Consider the following 22,125-nt stretch of genomic DNA (forward strand, 5'->3'; position numbering starts at 1 on the left):
AGAGTTTGTCAAGACAACCGGACGCAGCGAGTACGTCATTAACCAGCGACGGTGAAGGACCAGGCCGACCGGTGCGAAGGAAGTGACGTAAGAAATAAGCGCCATGGAGAAAGCTAATGGGGAGCCAGTGGAGGCCATGGCCCCTCGGCGCCTCCTGTTGGTCGGGGAAGGGAATTTCTCCTTCGCTGCTGCCCTGAGCGAGACCCTAGATCCCAGTGTTAGACTTACCGCCACCTGCCTCCAGGATCCGGTGGACGTGGCTCGCGATCCGGTGGCCCGGGAGAACCTACAGCGCCTGCGCGAGCGAGGTAGCGGGGCTGGTCCCTCCGCGAAGCTCCGCCCAGGGGGCGGTGCGTCCCCAAGTGGAAGGGGTGGGGAGTTGGGACTCACTGAGGTGTTGCTCTTGATCGTCTTACGGAAATTCATAGAATGCTTAGGCTTGAACTGTTGTGCACGGTTCAGGTTGGTGGGGTTTTCCCTCTCGGTGCAGGTCTTAAGGCATCCTTCAATCTCGTATTTCGCAGCTCCAAAATGTCTTTACCAGGTACCGAGGTACGTTTTTGTGTAGACTGCACCCAACTGGCAAAGGCCTTTGAACCGCACGACAGGGAGTTTGATCGAATTTATTTTAACTTTCCGCACTGTGGACGCAAAGCTGGAGTAGCCAAGAACAGAGAGCTGCTTGCCAAGTTTTTCCAGAGGTGAGAAAAGGAGTCCTCACGAGTAAATGTTTAACATCTACCTGATCTAGTTACCGCACGCAAGCATTTTGTAAGGCTCACGTCTAAGTTGCAGTATGTTTGGAGAAAATATAAAGCCCCAAAGGAACCCACGATCTAGTTGGAAAGAGAAACGTGTCACCAAGCGCCGAGTAAAAGTACAAGCAATGTGCTCTTGGGAGTGAAAAGGATTCTCTATTTATTTTTTGCGGTGCTGGGGTTTGAACTCAGGACCAACACCTTGAGCTACTCCACCAGCCCTTTTTTGTAATTTTTTTTTTTCCTCGAGATAGTGTCTCTAGAACTATTTGTCCTGGCAGACTTCGAACCGCCATCCTCCTGATCTCTGCCTCCTGAGTAGCTAGGATTACAGGTGTGAGCCACTGGCTCCTGGCAAGATTATTTATTTTTAATGATGCAAAATAATGAGAGTCAGTATGGTCTGAAGGCCAAGAGCATGGATTTAGGAACGAAACTGCCTGGCTTCAAATTTTGCCTGTCACTTAATAGTTATGATTTTAGGTAAGTTTACTTAATCCTTACGTGCTTCTGTCTCATCATATATAAAACGTGAATACTTATAGCAACTGCTTCATAAAATTATTGTGTGTTTAAAATAGTCCTCTACTCTATTTACCAAAATATGTGATACTATTGGAGATTTCCCTTGGGTCATAGGTGTTAAGAAAACTTTCACAAGGAGTTTTAAGCTAGTATTTAAAGTGAAGAATTTTGATAGGCAAACCCCACCCCCCCAAAAAAAAAAAAAAAAACAAAGAACAACTTTCTAAATGAGGAGGAACAACCAAAGCTGTGAAGTATGTTTAGGAACTTTGCAGACATGACCTTTTTGTGACATACAGAACACCACAAATGTAGAGCAGATGATGACTATTTAGGACATACGATGATACTTTCTTTGTATGTTTGAGGCTTAATAGACCTTTGCAAGTATGATTGGGTTTTAATTGTTTCACAGCTAAACCATGTATACATTGCTACCTCCTATGATATTTTCTACTTCTTTCTGATAAATCCTTGGTGTTTCCCTGCTCTATTAGCTGTGCAGAGGTTCTTGCAGAGGAAGGAGAAGTTCATGTGGCATTGTGTAGAGGACAAGGTGGAACTCCTGCTGATAAGCCCCAGAGAGAATGGCACAACAGTTGGCAAGTGGTTGCCATGGCAGCTCTGGGGGGGCTCATTTTAAGTGATGTGCATCCCTTCAGCTGTGAGGCTGTGCCAGGGTACAAGTGCACTGGATATAGGTAAGTAATAACATAGACCTAGTCTTTTCCTTTTTCATCTCTCTCACTAATGATAAAAAAAAAAATCGCAGCAGACTTTTCCCCTACCAATTTTCTGATTAGAATACTTGTTAGTCTCTGGCAATACTTGTTTTCTTTAATAATGACAGTCTTCATCCTGGTGTCTTTTTTCCCAGGAGTCAGAATAAATGCTTTCGTGTAGAAGGTGCTTTGAACCATATTTTCACCCGGAGCTTACTCTTTGAAGATTCTCAACCCAGAATCTTCCGAATCAAACTGGGAGACCAGTGGTTTTTCTTGCCAGAACCGGCAGCACTTGCAGGAAAGCTGAACAGGTAACCTATTATTTTGCTGGAGATCACTAGTTGTATAGTGATTGTATTGATGGCAACCATATTTTGAATGGATGGTACATGAATTGTTAATGATTTTGGTGCTGTGAATACTTGTCAGTCTGGTATATTGTAGGAGTGGTGACTGCTAGAATACTGGAATACATATATTGTCTCTTCTGGGGTAAGAGTATAGCTGTGGTAGAAAGCTTGCCAAGCATGCGCTAGGTTCTAGGTTTGACCCCCAGAAACACACACACACACACACACACACACACACACACACACACACAAAATTCCCATGGTATTTCTTCTCATGGTAGATGATTTCTTTGTTTCTTTTCAGGATTAATTTAGGGTACTTGCATTCTACTTAGCCATTCATTTTTCATTCTAGCTATGTTATAATTATTATTTGAAGTGAGAAAAGTTGTTTGTCTTTGTGTTTAAACAGGGGTTTCTTGGAAACATCTTCATGCCATCCTGTCAAAACCATAAATGAGAAACTCATTGCTGAATTGGGCACAGCTTTCCCTCTAAAAAGGCTGAAGTGTTCCTTCCCTTTGTTGTCACTGGGGGATACCAATGTTCAGCCTTCTGGGGTCTGTCTATCTGCATTTTGGATTGGTCTCTGTGAAGATAACTCAAATGACAAGTCTCTGACTACTGAAACAACAGCAGAAATGGAGGACTTTGTAGTATCATTTTCAGAACTTAAGCTTCCCAAGAGTCCTGGAAGAGATGGTAAGGAAGAAGCTCATGAAGGAATCTGTGGACAGGCCAAGGTCTGCCTTAGATCTTCTCTTCTAGCTCATGCTCAAGCTGTTGTCCAATCACCAGGCTTCCTCCCAGGTTTTCTGCACGTCCTCAGTGGACCTGTCTTTCGGAAGTGCAACGTTTTGCCTTTTGCAATGCCAGCATTTCATGAGACTTTATTTATACTTGGGTTTAATAAAAACCTGAAGGATAGCTATCTTCCATCACTACTGGATCACCTGAAGGGCATCCTAGATGGCCTTCTGACCCAGCTATTGCCGGAGAACTCTGTGCTGAGAAGATCAGTGGAATTTGTCCTTCAACCAAATGGGAAAGATTCTTTGATTCATGTGAATTCTCATAATTTTGGTCCAGATTATGTCAAGGATCTGATTATTGGGTCTCTCACCACATCTGCTATAAGCATTACTTATGAAGATCAGTGTTTTGTGTTTGTATCTATAAACTTGGACTTATTAGCCATGCTTATCTGGGGTATCTCTGATTGGAGAATATTGTGGACCTTTGATAGCCGTTTCCTGAAAAATTTTGTCCCTGGGAAAATAGAACCCTTTAAAAACTATTCCTTGTATCCTCCATGTTATGTGCATGATATTAGTTTCTGGTTAGATGAAAAGGAAGAATTTGATGAACTAGAGTTTCACACTGTGGCCCGAGCAGTGTCTCAGGATACTATTATATCCATACAATTCCTCGGTCGTTTTCAGCATCCAAAGACTGAACAGGTCAGTCTCTGCTATAGGATGACCTACCAGACGTGTGATAAAGCCCTCACCCAGCAGCAGGCTGCATCAATGCAGTCCCAGTTTAGAAAAGAGATTCAACAACGACTACATATTACTCTTCGATAGGTTAGTAAATTCATTTCTGTACCATAATCCTCCCTTGGATGTGGATGAAAAAGAACTTGCAATTGGTAGTCCTTCCAGGGCTTTTTAAAATTTTTTTATTTTTTTTATTTTATTATTCATATGTGCATACAATGCTTGGGTCATTTCTCCCCCCTGCCCCCACCCCCTCCCTTACCACCCACTCCACCCCCTCCCTCTCGCCCCCACCCCCTCAATACCTGGCAGAAACTATTTTGCCCTTATCTCTAATTTTGTTGTAGAGAGAGTATAGGCAATAATAAGAAGGAACAAGGGTTTTTGCTAGTTGAGATAAGGATAGCTATACAGGAAGTTGACTCACATTAATTTCCTGTGCGTGTGTGTTACCTTTTAGGTTAATTCTTTTTGATCTAACCTTTTCTCTAGTTCCTGGTCCCCTTTTCCTATTGGCCTCAGTTGCTTTTAAGGTATCTGCTTTAGTTTCTTTGCGTTAAGGGCAACAAATGCTAGCTAGTTTTTTAGGTGTCTTACCTATCCTCACCCCTCCCTTGTGTGCTCTCACTTTTATCATGTGATCAAAGTTCAATCCCATTGTTGTGTTTGCCCTTGATCTAATGTCCACATATGAGGGAGAACATACGATTTTTGGTCTTTTGGGCCAGGCTAACCTCACTCAGAATGATGTTCTCCAATTCCATCCATTTACCAGCGAATGATAACATTTTGTTCTTCTTCGTGGCTGCATAAAATTCCATTGTGTATAGATACCACATTTTCTTAATCCATTCGTCAGTGCTGGGGCATCTTGGCTGTTGCCATAACTTGGCTATTGTGAATAGTGCTGCAATAAACATGGGTTTTTTTTTTTTGTAAAATCTTTTTGTTTGTGATTATAGCACTGTTGGTTGACCCTATACTGTAGATACCCATGTCTCTGTCATTTAAACTTATAGACTGTAATGTGATTGGTGGACTTTTGGGGTTGTACAGTATTTTGGTCCTGAGTAATGAGTAATACAACAAACAAAAGAGTGGGTTTTTTTTTTTTTGCACTTTAGATGCTCTGTTGCTGAAAAAAGCAGTAGAATTTGGATGTCTCATCAAATATATTTATAATTTTTTTCACATTGTTAGTTCCTCTTCTCTTAACTCTATCATCACTAAATCAACTTATAAGAGTAGATTCTGGAGTTAGACCAGTATTTATTAGCTTGTAAAGCTGCAAATGCTCCATGATTATCAACATGTCATACTTTTTTCTGTGGCTGACTATTAAAGTCATGGAATTAATAAATATCTGATTTAGGGTTTTGTGTCTGTCTGACTGTACAACCATGTTCCTTCTGCCACTTTCTGTTACCTTCTCTTTCCCTAGTCATCTTCAACAGGAAATGGATATAGGTGCTATGTCCAAGCTGGATGTTTAAACTTGTAACAAATGACTGCATATGGGAACTGAGTAATATTCTGTCTCTGTTTTTAATACTTAGGAAGTTTTAGTATGAAATTATAGTCTTCTAGGACCCTGCAAAGTCCAGTGTTCCCCCTGTAAACCTGTTTCAGATACTGATACAGAGCTCCACAAGGTGGAACTCAACTCTGTGATTGGGGGAGTGAACAGTGTCAGGATTAGATGAATGATCATAGGATTAGATAAGAGTTACAGGTCTGATATCAGCAACTGTAAAAGTGCCTGTGAAACCAAAGGCTTTGTTTTCATTGGGTGTGAAGAGCATGGGCTTTTAGTCAGGCAGACCTCAGATGGAATATATCACCACCCCTTGGGCTTTTTTTTTTTTTTAAATCAATAAAAACAAGATTGCTGTGAGAAATTTTAAAAGGCTAAACTACGTAGACTGCTTAGTACAGTGCTGTAGTACCAATGGCAGCGGCTGATGTCTGGTTGAATTTGCTGCACAGAATTTCATCATTTTACTTTTCTTCTCAGTCTGTACTCTGCTATTGCTGTTTCCATGCTTGGAAGCAGTTATTGGCTGTCTCCATCACTCTCACCAAGGTGTTAAAAGGGTCTTTTTGGAGACCTCTCCTTTTGTAAGAGGTGCTCAAGTTGCTTTTTCTGACTCCTTACTTGAGCTCACAAATTAAAAACAGGAAAAGCTTGGCATTTTTGTCTCCATTTTGTATCTACCTTTACTCTAAGCCATTCTCTTTACAGTCACTTTACAATCACCTTGGATTCCAAAAAGGACAACACTGATAATATCTTTATGACAATGAACTGGAGCCACCTGCAGCTGCCACTCTCCCAGTGAGGACAATTATCCCAGGAATCCTCTCAAACAGGAACCAGATTAGTCCCTCCAGATGATAACTTTCCAAAACTGGACCAGACCACCTGCCTGACCAAGACTGCTCCACCAGTTACAGCTACACCTGTGACTGAACTGTTTATGCATACCTTTGTCCCCTGCTCCCAATTCTTTTGTCTATTTAAACTTATAGCTCATGTCTGTACCCCAAAGATGGCTGAAGATGAGCTGAGTGCTTACTCTGCCTCTTCCCATGGCACGTCCTAAATCGTGTAATAAAGCTCCTTTCTCTGCCTTCACCATGCCTCTTTATTTGGTGTTTAGGTGCAGATGGCCGGACCTGGCATATGGAATCTCAGGAGTTTGGGCCTTGGGTCCAAAACTCCGGTTTCACTTTGGTAGGCAGGTGTTAGGATATTTAGCTGAACACCTTTGCAAATCTCACTTTGTAGAATTCAATCACTTTCCATTTGTGCTTTCATTTAAACGGGAGCTAAAGGACAGCTTTTGTAGACTAGTGCTGCAAAGTGAAGGGAAAGAGCTAAAGGAAGGGAGGAATGTCTAGAGTTAGAAGCGGGTGGGAGGGATAGCCAGGTCTCGGGTTCTGTTTCTTGGTTCTTTGGGGATTTGCCCCAGTGATGCTGCACTGTAGTCGTTTCTGCGCATGTCAGGGCTTTTTGTCCCTCGGCGGACACCGTCTGCTCGCCCAGCTATGTCTGGGCGCTCGCCGATTTGGTAGGGTGAGGAATCCTCCCTGTTCTTCCAGCTTGCCATGACGAGCCGAGGCGCTCGGCAGCGCCTGAAGGGCGGCGGTGGCACTGGCGGGGACCCGGCCCCGGCCGCGGAGAAGCTGCGGGAGCTGCTGGGCAGCCGCGAGGCGGGCGGCGCGGAGCCCCAGCCCGAGTACGTGTGCGGCGCGGCGGGGGCGTGGCCGTGGCGGTGGCCGTGGCCGTGGTCGTGGTCGTGGTCGTGGCCGTGGCCGTGGCCGGCGGGCGGGCGGGCTGCGGCCGCTCGGCAGGGTCTCGGCCTCGTGGCGCGGGCCCGCGCGCTCTTCCGCCAGGTCCTCTGCTCTTGACCGGCGGGCCGGCGTTCGGGTCGGTCTTCGCCCCGCGGCGGCCCTCCGCAGCTCCGGGTCCCCTGCCTCGTGGAGGAACCTCGGAGTGCGGGTCTGTGATGCCCTGGCCCTGGCCCAGGGGGGCTGGCTTCGCACTGCGCCTCGGCCTCTCCTGTCCCCCCGACGCCCCTTCCCACGGTAGTCCTCCGTGCGGTCCCCACCCGCCAGCGCTGCAGCCGCCCCCGCCGCTGGGGCTGCGTGCAGGGAGCCGGCAGCATATGGAGCCCAGGAGCTTAGGCTCCTCTGTTCATTTGAGCAAGGGGGAGCGAGTAAAGCCTTGGAAAGAAAAGAATGGCAGCCTTGTGGCCTTCGAGTGAGTGGTTAGTTGGCTACAGAAAACGTGGTGTTGCAACTAGGCAAAGCTTAGGAATTAATTTATCCCTTAAAAGTTGGAAAGTGGAAGACGTGATTGAAGTCTTCATTACTTACGCATGCCACTCAGAAAGAAAGCCGTTGTTTTGTACAATTAATATGCACCCATCAAAGATAATAAAAAGGGAAAGAATGGCACCTTTTAGGCGAGTGACTTAAGTGCTTTGACATTTCGTGCTGTTCTTTGCCTTTCTGTCTAGTTTTTACCAGATCCTTCCTGACATCCTTTTTCTTGTTCTTTGTTTTCGTTTGGCCAGGTCATCAGGAAACAAAGCAGGCCAAGTCTGGGCACCTGAAGGATCTACTGCTTTCAAATGTCTGCTCTCAGCCAGGTTATGTGCTGCTCTTCTGAGCAACATCTCTGACTGTGATGAAACGTTCAACTACTGGGAACCAGTAGGTGATTTCTTTCTTTCTTTTTCTTTTTTTTTTTTTTGCAGCACTGGGGCCTCAAACCCACAGCCTTACGCATGGGAGGCAAGTCCTTTACCACTGAGCTACACATCCAGCCTCTAGTTTTTGGTTTTTGTTCTTGATTTTCCTGTTTGGGAATTATTATTAAGATACAAGTAACTCTTCCCTTTTATGTCCTAAAAGCTGTTGATTACATACTGTTTAAAGGTTATGTGAAATTTAGCTTGTTTACTCAAAGTTAGCTTGTAACTATCTTAAGTTTTTTTAATGAAAATAATATTTGGAGACTTTTTAAAATTAACAGTTACAGCTCCTCGTTCTACTTCTTACATTCAAAACCACTCCCTCGAGGCAACCACTTTCAACTTTTTAATTTATTTCTTATGGTGTTTATCAAAATAAGCAGTGTTACTAAATATTATGCTTATAATGCCATTTCTTTATACATGTATTATCTGTTGATCAGAAAATCTAGAGGTAAATTTTTTGATAACATTTTACATCAAAAACTGGAGAAAAGATACTCAGTGGGGGTAGTTTAAGAAAAATATAAGATTTAGAGTTTTTCCTGCTTTGAGCTACTTTAAAAAATAAGTAGAGGATTAAATTTAAGCCAAACAACAATCTTGGGGAATTTATATCTTAATATTTTTAATTTTGGTTCATTTTGTTTCTTTCTTAGCCATTAGTCACAAATGCTGAGAATTATAGTATTTTGGTGTGCCTTTGTCTCTTTAACATTTCTTCCTAAAAGTTCACCTATATCCTTTTAAGTGGGATTTTTGGCCAATGTAACCTTTAATGCGTCTGTTTGTACTTTTAGACACACTTCCTCATCTATGGGAGGGGGTTTCAGACTTGGGAATATTCCCCAGTATATGCCATTCGCTCCTACGCATACCTGTTGCTTCATGCCTGGCCGGCTGCATTTCATGCAAGAATTCTGCAGACTAATAAGGTAAGAGCAGGCCACCCTGAAAGCAATTACAGCCGATCCAGAGGCAAGTCTATAGGATGATTTTGAGAAGAGGACAAAACATTAGTAGTGAAGAGGGCACTTTTTTCTTTTCCAGCACTCTTCTTATTTTAACACACTGTGTTAAGTGATGTGCTTATAACAGTGACCAACTTCCTGCTTTCATAGAACTACAGTTTGGTGGGGAAGATGAATATTGAATAAATAATTCTAAATGCAGAGGGGCTTATGAGAGAAAGTAGGGTGTGCAATGGGATAGTGTAATTGGAGGGTCGAATTTAAGTACAGTGATGGCGAGTGATTAAGAGTTAACTGGGACAGGGCTGGAGGTGTGTCTCGAGTGTTAGAGCCTCTAGGTTCAAACTGCCAAAATGGAAAAAAAAAAAAAAGAAAGAAAAAGAGAGAGAGAAAAAGAAAGAAAGAAAAAGAAAAAAACAAGGGCTGGGGTGTAGCTCAGTGGTAGAGTGTTTGTTTAGCCTGTGCAAAGCTCTGGGTTCAATCCCAATCTCTACAAAATGGAAACAAAACAACCCCCAAACCCCAAGAGTTAATTGGAACCTGACTTGCTTAATTTTCAGAAATTTTTACTGTCACATATCTGGGTGTGGATTTTTTTTGGAGTTTGCTCAACTCCTTGAATCTTTTTTTTTTTTTTTTAATCTCTCCTTTATTTTTATTTTTATTTTTTTCATTTTTCTTTTATTATTCATATGTGCATACAAGGCTTGGTTTATTTCTCCCCCCTGACCCCACCCCCTCCCTTACCACCCACTCCACCCCCTCCCGCTCCCCCCCTCAATACCCAGCAGAAACTATTTTGCCCTTATCTCTAATTTTGTTGTAGAGAGAGTATAAGCAATAATAGGAAGGAACAAGGGGTTTTGCTGGTTGAGATAAGGATAGCTATACAGGGCATTGACTCACATTGATTTCCTGTGCGTGGGTGTTACCTTCTAGGTTAATTCTTTTTAATCTAACCTTTTCTCTAGTTCCTGGTCTCCTTTTCCTATTGGCCTCAGTTGCTTTAAGGTATCTGCTTTAGTTTCTCTGCATTAAGGGCAACAAATGCTAGCTAGTTTTTTAGGTGTCTTACCTATCCTCACCCCTCCCTTGTGTGCTGTTGCTTTTATCATGTGCTCATAGTCCAATCCCCTTGTTGTGTTTGCCCTTGATCTAATGTCCACATATGAGGGAGAACATACGATTTTTGGTCTTTTGAGCCAGGCTAACCTCACTCAGAATGATGTTCTCCAATTCCATCCATTTACCAGCGAATGATAACATTTCGTTCTTCTTCATGGCTGCATAAAATTCCATTGTGTATAGATACCACATTTTCTTAATCCATTCATCAGTGCTGGGGCATCTTGGCTGTTTCCATAACTTGGCTATTGTGAATAGTGCCGCAATAAACATGGATGTGCAGGTGCCTCTGGAGTAACAGTCTTTTGGGTATATCCCCAAGAGTGGTATTGCTGGATCAAATGGTAGATCGATGTCCAGCTTTTTAAGTAGCCTCCAAATTTTTTTCCAGAGTGGTTGTACTAGTCTACATTCCCACCAACAGTGTAAGAGGGTTCCTTTTTCCCCGCATCCTCGCCAACACCTGTTGTTGGTGGTGTTGCTGATGATGGCTATTCTAACAGGGGTGAGGTGGAATCTTAGTGTGGTTTTAATTTGCATTTCCTTTATTGCTAGAGATGGTGAGCATTTTTTCATGTGTTTTCTGGCCATTTGAATTTCTTCTTTTGAGAAAGTTCTGTTTAGTTCACCTGCCCATTTCTTTATTGGTTCATTAGTTTTGGGAGAATTTAGTTTTTTAAGTTCCCTGTATATTCTGGTTATCAGTCCTTTGTCTGATGTATAGTTGGCAAATATTTTCTCCCACTCTGTGGGTGTTCTCTTCAGTTTAGAGACCATTTCTTTTGATGAACAGAAGCTTTTTAGTTTTATGAGGTCCCATTTATCTATGCTATCTCTTAGTTGCTGTGCTGCTGGGGTTTCATTGAGAAAGTTCTTACCTATACCTACTAACTCCAGAGTATTTCCTACTCTTTCTTGTATCAACTTAAGAGTTTGGGGTCTGATATTCAGATCCTTGATCCATTTTGAGTTAATCTTGGTATAGGGTGATATACATGGATCTAGTTTCAGTTTTTTGCAGACTGCTAACCAGTTTTCCCAGCAGTTTTTGTTGAAGAGGCTGCTATTTCTCCATCGTATATTTTTAGCTCCTTTGTCAAAGATAAGTTGCTTATAGTTGTGTGGCTTCATATCTGGATCCTCTATTCTGTTCCACTGGTCTTCATGTCTGTTTTTGTGCCAGTACCATGCTGTTTTTATTATTATTGCTTTGTAATATAGTTTGAAGTCAGGTATTGTGATACCTCCTGCATTGTTCTTTTGACTGAGTATTGCCTTGGCTATTCGTGGCCTCTTGTGTTTCCATATAAATTTAACAGTAGATTTTTCAATCTCTTTGATGAATGTCATTGGAATTTTGATGGGAATTGCATTAAACATGTAGATTACTTTTGGGAGTATAGACATTTTTACTATGTTGATTCTACCAATCCATGAGCATGGGAGATCTCTCCACTTTCTATAGTCTTCCTCAATCTCTTTCTTCAGAAGTGTATAGTTTTCCTTGTAGAGGTCTTTCACATCTTTTGTTAGGTTCCTTGAATCTTTAAGATAGATCCCTTTTGCCAAATTTGGAAGGTTTTTGGCTGTTCCTTTTTTTTTTTTTGAGTACCTTTTTAACCCTTTCCAGTTTTTCCTCCCCTTTGGGAACTCTGATGACACGAATGTTAGATTTTTTTATATTAATCTCCCAAATCCCTGATACTCTGTTCATTTTTTTCTTCTTTTCAGTCTGTTTTTTCCTCTGTTATTCACGCTGAGTAATTTCTATTCTTTTTCAGCTCACTGATTTTTTTTTTCCTTTGTCCCCTGCATTCCAGTGTCGAGTGAGACCATTCATTGTGTCTTATTCTGGTTATTGTTTTCAGTTCTAAAGTTTCCTTATGGTTTTTCCTTATGTCTTTTATTTCTTCACTGAAACTTTCTACTTTTTCATTTATTTCAAGTTTTTTTTTTTTTTTTTTGCGGTACTCGAGTTTGAACTCGAGGCCTTGTGCTTGCTAGGCAGCTCCTCTACTGCTTGAACCCTGCCTCAGCCCTTTCTGCTCTGGTTATTTTGGAGATGGGATCCTGCTTTTTGTCCAGGCTGGCCTGGACCATGATCCTCCTATTTTATGCTTCCTGCCATAGCTGGGATGACAAGCGTGTTTATTAGATGAGTAGTCCCTGAACATAGACACTTGTCTAAAATCCTCTAGCATCTAGAATAGTCTCATTGTATAGTAGGTTTTCAGTATGTTTTATTGAATTAATGAATGAATCTGGTTATTACCTGGATCACTTTATTGAACTCAGTTTTGGAATTTTCTTGGTTATAGTGATGAACAAGTTATGTGCATTTACATTGACCAGACTCTGTAGAAGTAGTGCTTGTGTTCTCAGGAATTCAAGGCTCTTTTTTTGTGGGGATGGCAGATTGAACCTAGGGACTCATGCATGCTAGGCAAGTATTCTGCCACGAAGCCATAACCCCCTTAAACATGTTATTTTGTAGTATAAAAGCTATTCAATATAACTTCTATTATTTTTATTTTTAAATTGATATTTCTTAATTTATAGCTGTTTAAGAAGTGTTTGTTGAATGAATGAGAATTATATTGGATTATATTCCACTGTCTTTGTAATGATAAATTTTAATATTTGTATTTAGTCTGTGGAATAGATACAGTATAATTTATCTGATTGTATCTCTAATGAGTTTTTAAAAGATTTTACTAAGTGAATAGTACTGCAATTGACATTTTCATGACTGGAGGCCCCTCGCCCTCCTGTACTGGTAGGTGAGGCTAGGGATGTGAGAATGTGTGTGGTTCTTGATGCATTACTGCTTTTCAGAGGGTCGTACCAGTTTGTAATGCAGTTTATTGATGACAGATGAGAATGGTTTCATTTTTGCAAGTTTTTGGATCCTATCTGTGACTTCTGTTTTCTTATTTTGGGTTTCTTTCAGATTCTTGTCTTCTATTTTTTGCGATGTCTTCTGGCTTTTGTGAGCTGTATTTGTGAACTTTACTTTTATAAGTGAGTATAAAAACTTTGCTTTTAAAAGTGCTAGGAGGACTATACCTAAATATATCATAAATCATATCTCTGATAATCTAGGCACTGATCAGAAGTAGAAAACCCTTTCCTTCTAGCTCCTGAAATGTGACTTCTTATTTGAAAAATAGTCAAGGAGAAATACCTGCAATTACTGTTTTCTTTCCTGAGGCTCATAAATACCATATCATATCATCAGTTTTAATTCTGTCGTGCATGTCTAGCTGGCCTTTATTTACTAGGATTAGTAGAATCTCATTTTTTGGTCCTAGGATACAGGATAATAATTTACCTCTCCCTGTAGCTTAGCAGATGGGAAACTGTTCCCAAAGTGAGACTCTTCCTCTGCTTTGCACCAATACATTGCCTTACACAAAGTAACCACCAGGTGATTGAATATTAGTGGAATTATTATGCATTTAAGTGTTCCAGTAATAAAAATAGCCACCTTTTTACATCTTATTTTAATAGTGCCTTCATGTATTAAGGTACTTGGACTTAATGATCATTATTAAAAATCTTCCCATAGCTAAATATGTCAGATTAAAAAAAAAAAAAAAGACTTTGGCTTTGACTCTGATTGGAGCAGAGGAAAAAAACAAAGTCTGAGGACTGTAATGATAAGTTGGTCTTCATATAGGTTTGTACCTGAATTCAAATCATCTACCTGGTCCGTTAAACCCCAAGTTGAGGTTTTATTTTAAATTGTTCTGGGTAAGCAGTGCCCCAGGCATCTTGTGAAAATTTCCATAGAGAACTGGAGCCTTAATCCAGATGTCAAAAAAATACCAGAAATCAATTTCTAGTGGGCATGAAATTTTAACAAAAATAAATCACAAAGCAGAGAAATGACAAAAGAGGGTGAAAGATATTGTGAGTGAAAGTCATCAGAAATAATCAATAGAAAGGTAACCTGTAAAACTTCCTTTAGGAGGTGTTACTAAATTAAGAATATAGAATAAGTATATTTAACATTTTTAAATAAGTAAAAGAGGAAATTGAAAACATAACCAGACAAAAGAATTGAAAAAGAAGCATAACTTCTAGAAATGAACATATAATATTTATATTATTGACTATAGAATATATAATATCAATAATATTCACATATTATTATTTAAAATTCAAAAAATCAGAAGATAGTTTAAATACAAGATTAGATACTGCTAGTAAGTAAAGTAGTAAAATGGAAGATTTATTTGAAGAAATTACTACAAATGCAGTAAAAAGACCAATAAAAATAAAAGAAAACATAGGTTCAGTAAGTCTAGTATATCCCGAACTGGAGCTGGATTCATAAGAAAAAAATTAATGAAACTGTGTAAAACTCTAGGGACAAAGAATAAGTTGACAGAACTAATGGAATACCTTCAAAGGAATGCTAGCTACTTACACTGACAGAAGATTTCCCAACAGCCAGAAAAAAATAACAAATAAATAAAACCTTCAAAGTGCTGAGAGGCCTGGAGATGTAGCTCAGTAGTATAGTACTTGACTAGATGCCCAAGGCCCTGGGTTTGATCCCTAGCACTGCATAAACAAAACAAAACAAAACTCAAGTGCTCAGAGAAAATGACTGTTATCCTAAGATTGCACAGTTAAACTGTCTTTTAAGATCAAGAGCTAAATACTTTATAGTAAAGAAAAATAAGTAAATAAGCAAATAGATAAATAAAAAGAAGGAAGAAAGAAGCCAACCAAAAAACTAGAGAAATTACCATGAATGTATTCTCACTAAAGGAACTTCTAGAAGATACACTTAGGAAGAAGCAAAATTATTTCAAAAGGAATCTGAGCAAAAAAGAAAATGATTAACACATTAAGTATGTCTGAACAAATAAGACTAAAAGTAGTGGATTAAAAGGAAACCTAAAAGAAAGAAGTAGAAGAAAGTGTATAGTTGCCTAAATTTGAGAAACACCTGTTGAGGTAAAGCATGTAACATTTTTATTTATCTCCTAGTCGTCTTTTTTTTTTTTTTTTTTCCTGACACCTATCATTTACTGAGTAACTTTGTGCCACATCCTCTTCTAAGCACTTGTCCGTGCATTATCCTCAGGAAGTTTCTAAAGTAGTTATAATTATTATCTTCATGTTACAGGTGAGGAATCTGATAGATTATGCAACTAGGCCAGAGTCCCAGTGCTCGTAAGTGGCAGAGCCAGAGTTTGAACTTGTACCCATCTGAATCTGAAGCCTATTATTTTTCATTACATCATGTGATTTTCCTATTGATAGAAGACTTACTTGTAGTCAGCTCTTCTCCTGTGTCAGGAATAAGAATGTCTGGGTTTCTTATGCATATGAAATTGCTAACAAACCTGTCAAGACTGTTCTGTGTTTGACTTCAGATCTTTAGTGTTATTTTTGATGCAGGCATGTTTTTCTTCTATGCCTTGAAATGTTCTTTCTTTAATATCTGGTATACTAATAGTCTTTGTCTTTCTTCTAGGGCTGTGTGCAAGAAATTTGGGCTGCATGTGAGTCGAATGATGCTGGCTTTCTTGGTGCTTAGCGCCGGCATGTTTTGTTCATCTTCCGGTAAGGAGACAGCAGGTTCAGCTGGGTCACGGTTGTCCAGACATTGATTCTATTTGAGCAATGCGTTGATGCTCGGCAGCGCACTGTTATCTACATTTTCTTTATTGGCCTTTATAATAATCTTGTGGTATAAATAAGATATTTTCTCATTTTAGCAGATTAGGACACTGAGATTTAGAAAGGTGAAATAACTTAGTAAAAATCAAAATTTGTAAGTAGTGGAACTGAGTGTCTCACCAGGGTACTTTCTATTACCTTCTTGTATCAACTACCCGCTTCCTTTCTTGGTCCTTAGGGAAATGAAAATAATTTTATATGAGGAAGTTCTTTGTACCTAAAATCTCTATTCTTGGTGGTTCTCTTTTTTGCCCATTATTTGAGATGTATTTTATAGATGTGTGCATCTTCTGGGCATTTTTTTTTTTTTTTACAATAAGCTTCTGGAACTTTATAATAAAATCTTTATCTAGAATTGGTGGCTTTTAACTGTGCTGCCATTGAATATTTGTGTTCCATAGCTGAACTAAAGTGACATGCTTAAAAAGATAGTTCTCAGATCTCCAGAAAAGTTTCCTTACAATTATCTCAACTTTAGTTTTTGCTTGTGTCTACACTAAATATATACAAAAGCAGTATCTTGCATAAATTTTATGGTTTACCTTTTCTTCATTGAATATATCAAAATTAATGTTGTTCTGCAGAGACCTCTGGGCTCCCCCTGGAGTAACTTTGAGGTCTGTTATCCTAAATGTGTCTCTGCTTTACTGTCAGAGCCAGCGGAGACTTCTAATACCTCTGCTCTTTTGTCCTCTACGTTGGCAGCTAGAATTGACAGCTTTGGATGGCATCAAGATTATGTAGCATTTGTCTATGAAAACATTTTTTTTCAGTTACTTTGCTACTTCAAAAATTGATTTTTAGGTATAGGAGATTCCTGGGAGTCTCTTTAGTTTTATAATGTCAGTTGAGGCACAGAGAAGTTGAAGGTACCCTTTGATAGAGAGCCTCTGAACCCTTTTCTGACTTTCTTAAATTTTCACTGCCTATTCATTGTAGTTCTTGTTGGAGTCAACTGCTTTTTGTTCTCTAGTGGTAGAGGAATCAGGCCTTATGAAGTATGAGAGGAAGATCTACATTTTTGTTTAGAGTTGTTAGAAGTACTTTGTTGTAGAGGTCTTGAATGTGCTTGGTCTTCTGCTGTATAGGACAATGTTGTGATAGATATGGATAACAAGGGGCTGTGGAAAGGCCAGATTATCTGTGTCAGTGGATGCAGGATGCAGAGCAGTATTGCCATCCTCCATTTGGCCCTTGAGAAGTCTTCCTAGAATTCCTGTAGGGCACATGTTAGGACTGGGACAGTCTCAGAAGACCATCTGAAGATAAGCTTCAGAAATAAATTGTCAGCAATGCTCTTTAGTCTTTTGAGCATATTCCCTGCCTGGAAATATAACCTAAGGGTATCCTGGGGAGACTGGAATTTTGTAATTTTTGGATTTGAGATATAAGCCAGGAGAGGAATGGCATAGATAATATTAAATACCTGGGGGCCATGTATTGGTACCTAAAAACAAACAGTGGACAAATAAGAAAACCATTGCACTTCATTTTTTTTTTTTTTTTTTTCCTTAATGGAGTATCCCTTTTCTGCATAGGTTATGTTTCTGGTTACTGACATTTTGCAATGTAGCTAACTTTTTAATAATTGGTACCTGATGTCAGGTCTTTTCTTTTCATTTCTTCACTTCTGCAGCTTTCCTTCCCAGTAGCTTCTGTATGTACACTACGTTGATAGCCATGACTGGATGGTATATGGACAAGACTCCCATTGCTGTGCTGGGAGTAGCAGCTGGGGCTATTGTAGGCTGGCCATTCAGTGCGGCACTTGGGTAAGAAACTAATATAGTTCTCCCATGTATCACTTGGGCATGTGGTAAATCTTAATGTTGAATTAGCTCCATGTTGTCTAGGTGTACCTAAAGTTATAGGAATAAGTTTGACTGATAAAAATTCTGGGAAATAAAGCATATATCTCTTAATGTTTATTAATATGATTATTTCTAATGTAAATAGTGACTATCTGCCGTGTGTTAGGCACTGCTAAACCGTTTATAAACTGTTTCTTAAACCTTACAACAACTCTAAGAGAATTATAATTATGAATGCTTTAAGTAGACTTCAAGAGTTCAAGTCATTTGCTTTTAAGATCATGCTTGCTTTGAATCCAGGTCATTCTGACTGTGCAGCTGACTTTATCCACATTGAACCACTCTGTGCTGTGCATTTTCCTTGTTACCCAGGCTTGAAACCAGTTTCTTTCCGTCCTTCTCTTTGCCTCAGCATCTTTTATTCAAAGTTCAGTTGTGTCTCTAATTCCTTGTACTTCGCTCCCATTATTTCTATCCTACTTTGTGCTGCCTTAACTTCTTGACTGTGCTAGTAATTTAAAACAATTTTAGTTTGGTATTGAGGTTATTTAGATGTAGTATTTCTTTATTACCAAAAAAAAAAAAAAAACAAGAGCTGGAAGGTATAGCTCAGTGGTGGTATATTTTCCTAGCATGCACAGGTTCTGGGTTTAATCCTCAGCACTGCAAAAAACAAAACAAAACAAAACACCCCTCCCCTCGAAGCCAATACAATTTATGAGATAAGAAGAATTTCTAAGCAGAGTCAGCATACATAAGAGACATCTGCAAACCCATGTTTATTTGGGAACTATTCACAATGACCAAGCTGTGGAATCAGTCTAGGTGCCTGTCAATAGATGAGTGGCTAAAGAAAATGTAGTATATATACACATACACCTACATGAAATCATGTAATTTGCTTGGTTGGAATGATGAGTCTTGCATGTTTTCTCTCACATATGGAAATAGAAATAAAAAGAAAAAAAGATGACCTGAAAGTAGTAGAGGGATTACTAGGGAAGGGTAAGGAGACCAGGAAGGAGGGGAGGGAGGGAACAGTGAAAAAAGGTAGGCAGGAGGGTGGGTACAGTAAAAGCACAATATATGCATGGATAGGCTGGCAGAGGGCTCAGGTGCTGGAACACTTGTCTAATAAGCTTGAAGCCCCGAGTTCACACCCCAGTTTGGCAAAAAAAAAAAAAAATACATGTACATATATATGTATATCTATATATAGATATAGATAGATGGAAATGTCACAGTGAAACCCATTAATATGTATGGCTGATATGCATTAATAATTTGATGAAAATGTTAAAAGAATAAAAATAAAAAGCATCCCCCCCAAAAAGAATTCCTAATTCTTTTCTTTCCTTGCCCAATTTCAAAGATACTCACTTCTAATGATTTTGTATGTCTTTCCAGAAATTATGTTTATGTGTATAATGCATACTCATATATATACACACCTACATTCTTAAAATGAATAATTATTCTTTTTGTGTGCTTTAAACTGTATAATAGCTTTCCCATTGCTTTATGTCAAATAAGGGGTGGCAAACTATGGCTGGTGGGGCACATCTACCTGGCCAGTTTTTGTCCAGCTCATGAGCTATGACTGGTTTTAAGGGGTTGTTGTAAATAGCCCATATATACAGAAGAATATTTAAAATGATCCTGTGGGTCTAAAATCAATACTGTCACATCCTTTAAATAAAAAGTTTGCCAACTTTTTTTCTGTGACATCCAAATCCTAAGGTGGCTCACAAAGGCCTGAATGGTCTTGCCAGCTTTTATTTTTTCTGCCTTCTTTTGTCATTTCTTCGATTCCTTTTGTTCTTTGTTCTGCCTATATTGAACTTTATTGAGTTCCCCGATTACCTCTGGGTGGCACATTTTGATTGGTCTGCCTTTAGCTGAGATAAGTAATTTCAGGCTCACAATCAGTTAGCAATCTACCATGATTTATTGAATACTGTTGATAAAGTTAGACAGTCATGCTTCCGGCTCTTTTCCAGCTTACAATTTACTAGGAAAGACACGTTGAACAATTAAAAATATGACTTATCAAAGGACAAATACAGGTGCTATGGAAATGTAACTAACTGGGAAGATAAAAAATAAAAACACAAAAGTGCTAGTGCAAAATTTATATAATAGAATGTCTGGTAAGTCTTGGGTCAGTATTTAGGCTAATAGGGCACATTTACTTTTAATTAATGCATTTTATATGTCTGTTACACATAAATATGTGTGAGATGAAGTTTGTTCCAGCAGCTCAGTATTTGTGTTTCTTGTGCATTTGTGCCATGCAGGACTTTGATGAGTACTATGATGACATCTGTTTATTTTTGAGAAGACATTCTTTTACATACTGACTTTCTTCTCTCTTTGCTTCTGGTACAGACATTTTATTCTCAGCTCAGCATAGGTGTTTGTGGATGTGATTTATCTCTGAAGTATTTTACTTAACCTCTCTTTCTGTTTTACTATTAAATAGTTTACCCATTGCCTTTGATTTGCTGGTCATGAAACACAGATGGAAGAGTTTCTTTCATTGGTCACTCGTGGCCCTGATTCTCTTTCTGGTGAGTTTTTTTGTGTGTTTTGTTCTCATGCAATGAAAACCACTTCTGATATGGGAAAGGAAACATTAGTGGTTTTTGTTTTGTTTTGTTTTTGCGGTGGAGTGGGTTTTGAATTCAGGGACTTGTGCTTGTTAGGCAGGAACTCTACCACTTGAGCCATGCCCTCAGTCTTTTTTTGGTTTAGTTAGGGTCTTGTGTTTTTGCCCAGGACTGGCCTCAGTTTGTGACCCTACTACCTGTGGCCTTCAGCGTAACTGGATTGACAGGTGCATGCCACCAACACTTGACTTACTGATTGAGATAGGGTTTTGCTTTTTGCTTGGCTGGCCTTGAACTGCTGTCCTCCTCATTTCTGCCTTCTGAATAACTGTTCATTTGTTTTTCATTCACAGGTTTACCTGTTAGCTTTTTGATACTATTCCTGGAGCAAAACTAAACTGCTGTGTGTTTCCTGCTCTGTTTCAGGTGCCTGTAGTAGTCATCGACAGCTACTATTATGGGAAGCTGGTGATTGCACCTCTCAACATTGTTTTGTATAATGTCTTCACTGCTCATGGACCTGATCTTTATGGTAAGACTTTACAAAATTTGGAGAAGAATTAGAAAATAGCCTAATTTACCTGAGCTTCAAAATTTTGTAATTCAGATGTCTCAAATTTATAGCGTTTCTTTGCTGGTGATCTTTTCCTACTAAAGGTAGAATGATTTTGAATATGACTCAGTGATGAGATGTGGCCTCTTGAGTATTTCTCCTTGATTAATGTGATATTCAGATATTGACTTTCTCTTTCCTGCTGTTATTTCCAGTTTCAGAGTTAGAGTTTTAAGGACTGTTGGGTATGCTATAGCTTTTGATGCTATTTTTTTTTTCCTAATAAAAGTTATTTTTTTCTCTTATTAGGAAATCAACAAGATAACACAAAGAAAATAAAAAAACTAATCCCATTATCTCTCCATATAGCTATTGTTAATACTTGGGAGTATATTCCTTCATTTATTTTCTACACATATACACACTTGATATTACTTTTTCTTTTTGAAACTTGTATTACTTCAATATCAGGTATTAGGGAAGAAAGTTTAGAGAATTTGTAGACAAAGGGTAGCAACTGATAACAGGGTCAGCAAGAAAGGGTGGATAGTTTGGTCAGTTTAGGATTAAGAGAAGATACTGAATGCCTTTAACCTGTGATGAATTCTCCATTGCACCCCCATCTCTATCCTCTCCTGTTGCCCTTTCATTTCACCAGTGATTGAGCCCGTTTTATTTGACCGTGGAGGACATTTTGGTTAGCTACAGTTAAAGTTACAGAAGGATGAACTAGAGCTTGTGCTAATCAGATCAGCCAAGTCAGTAAGCATGTATAAGAGAGACAGTTTTTTCATTAAAATAAGTATAGTTTCCTCTGCTTTAATCTTTTGAGGCTCCTTAGAGTAGTCTATATATGTGAATGTCTGAGCTCTGCTGTGAAGCAGGTCAACATTCCTCTCTCTTTCTCCGCCTGTTATAAATTTAAGACTTTTTGCTATCTGTGTTTATCATTTGCTTGGGCTACCTTGTCAATAAAACCCATAGATTGCATGAGGAGCTCTAGTGTAAGAATACGAGTGAGATATACTCAACCCTCTTGGGATTTTGGGAATATTGTCATCTTAGATGGTAATAGGTTAAAATAAGCAGTGTTTTATTTGGCGAATTGAATTCACAAACCACATAATTAGAAAATAATTACTAAATGAAAGAACTTTAAAAGGCTCTTTTATGGTTCCAAGATCCCCAAGGATATGAGAGAAGGATGTAATTTTAAGCTTTTGCCTCTAGATGTCTCCCTTTA

At 39.2% G+C, this 22,125-nt stretch overlaps 2 protein-coding genes across 5 annotated transcripts in view; both read left to right on the plus strand.

The window, feature by feature from the left end:
* The first annotated feature begins 103 nt into the window (after nt 1-103).
* Fdxacb1 (ferredoxin-fold anticodon binding domain containing 1) lies at nt 104-8,075 on the plus strand. 2 transcript variants are annotated; one of them, XM_074066740.1, is made up of 6 exons: nt 104-308; nt 545-701; nt 1,781-1,984; nt 2,161-2,319; nt 2,771-3,944; nt 7,937-8,075. In XM_074066740.1, exons 1-5 carry the CDS (start codon nt 104-106, stop codon nt 3,942-3,944), a joined length of 1,899 nt encoding a protein of 632 aa, XP_073922841.1. In that variant the 3' UTR covers nt 7,937-8,075. The 2 variants fall into 2 exon arrangements, with proteins under 2 accessions (XP_073922841.1, XP_073922842.1); XM_074066741.1 differs by lacking the exon at nt 7,937-8,075 and adding an exon at nt 6,100-6,492.
* The window catches only part of Alg9 (ALG9 alpha-1,2-mannosyltransferase), a 99,708-nt gene continuing 84,469 nt past the window's right edge, over nt 6,887-22,125 (plus strand). The window contains exons 1-8 of one of the 3 annotated variants that reach the window (XM_074066739.1): nt 6,887-7,096; nt 7,937-8,075; nt 8,917-9,051; nt 13,163-13,233; nt 15,704-15,792; nt 17,546-17,681; nt 20,203-20,290; nt 20,756-20,861. In XM_074066739.1, coding sequence (XP_073922840.1) covers nt 6,966-7,096; nt 7,937-8,075; nt 8,917-9,051; nt 13,163-13,233; nt 15,704-15,792; nt 17,546-17,681; nt 20,203-20,290; nt 20,756-20,861 — 895 coding nt within the window. In that variant the 5' untranslated portion in view covers nt 6,887-6,965. Of the gene's footprint in view, nt 7,097-7,432; nt 7,621-7,936; nt 8,076-8,916; nt 9,052-13,162; nt 13,234-15,703; nt 15,793-17,545; nt 17,682-20,202; nt 20,291-20,755; nt 20,862-22,125 lie in introns of those variants that run through there. The other 2 variants (XM_074066738.1, XM_020165799.2) reach the window with 2 other exon arrangements.

The sequence above is a fragment of the Castor canadensis genome, chromosome 2 (genome assembly GCF_047511655.1).
Source record: "Castor canadensis chromosome 2, mCasCan1.hap1v2, whole genome shotgun sequence".
NCBI lineage: Eukaryota > Metazoa > Chordata > Mammalia > Rodentia > Castoridae > Castor > Castor canadensis.

Coding starts and splice junctions, on each gene's coding strand:
- Fdxacb1 (XM_074066740.1), top strand. CDS start 104: ATGGAGAAAGCTAATGGGGAGCCAGTGGAGGCCATGGCCCCTCGGCGC. Junction 309..544: donor ACAGCGCCTGCGCGAGCGAG/GTAGCGGGGCTG, acceptor TGTCTTTACCAG/GTACCGAGGTACGTTTTTGT. Junction 702..1,780: donor CTTGCCAAGTTTTTCCAGAG/GTGAGAAAAGGA, acceptor CTGCTCTATTAG/CTGTGCAGAGGTTCTTGCAG.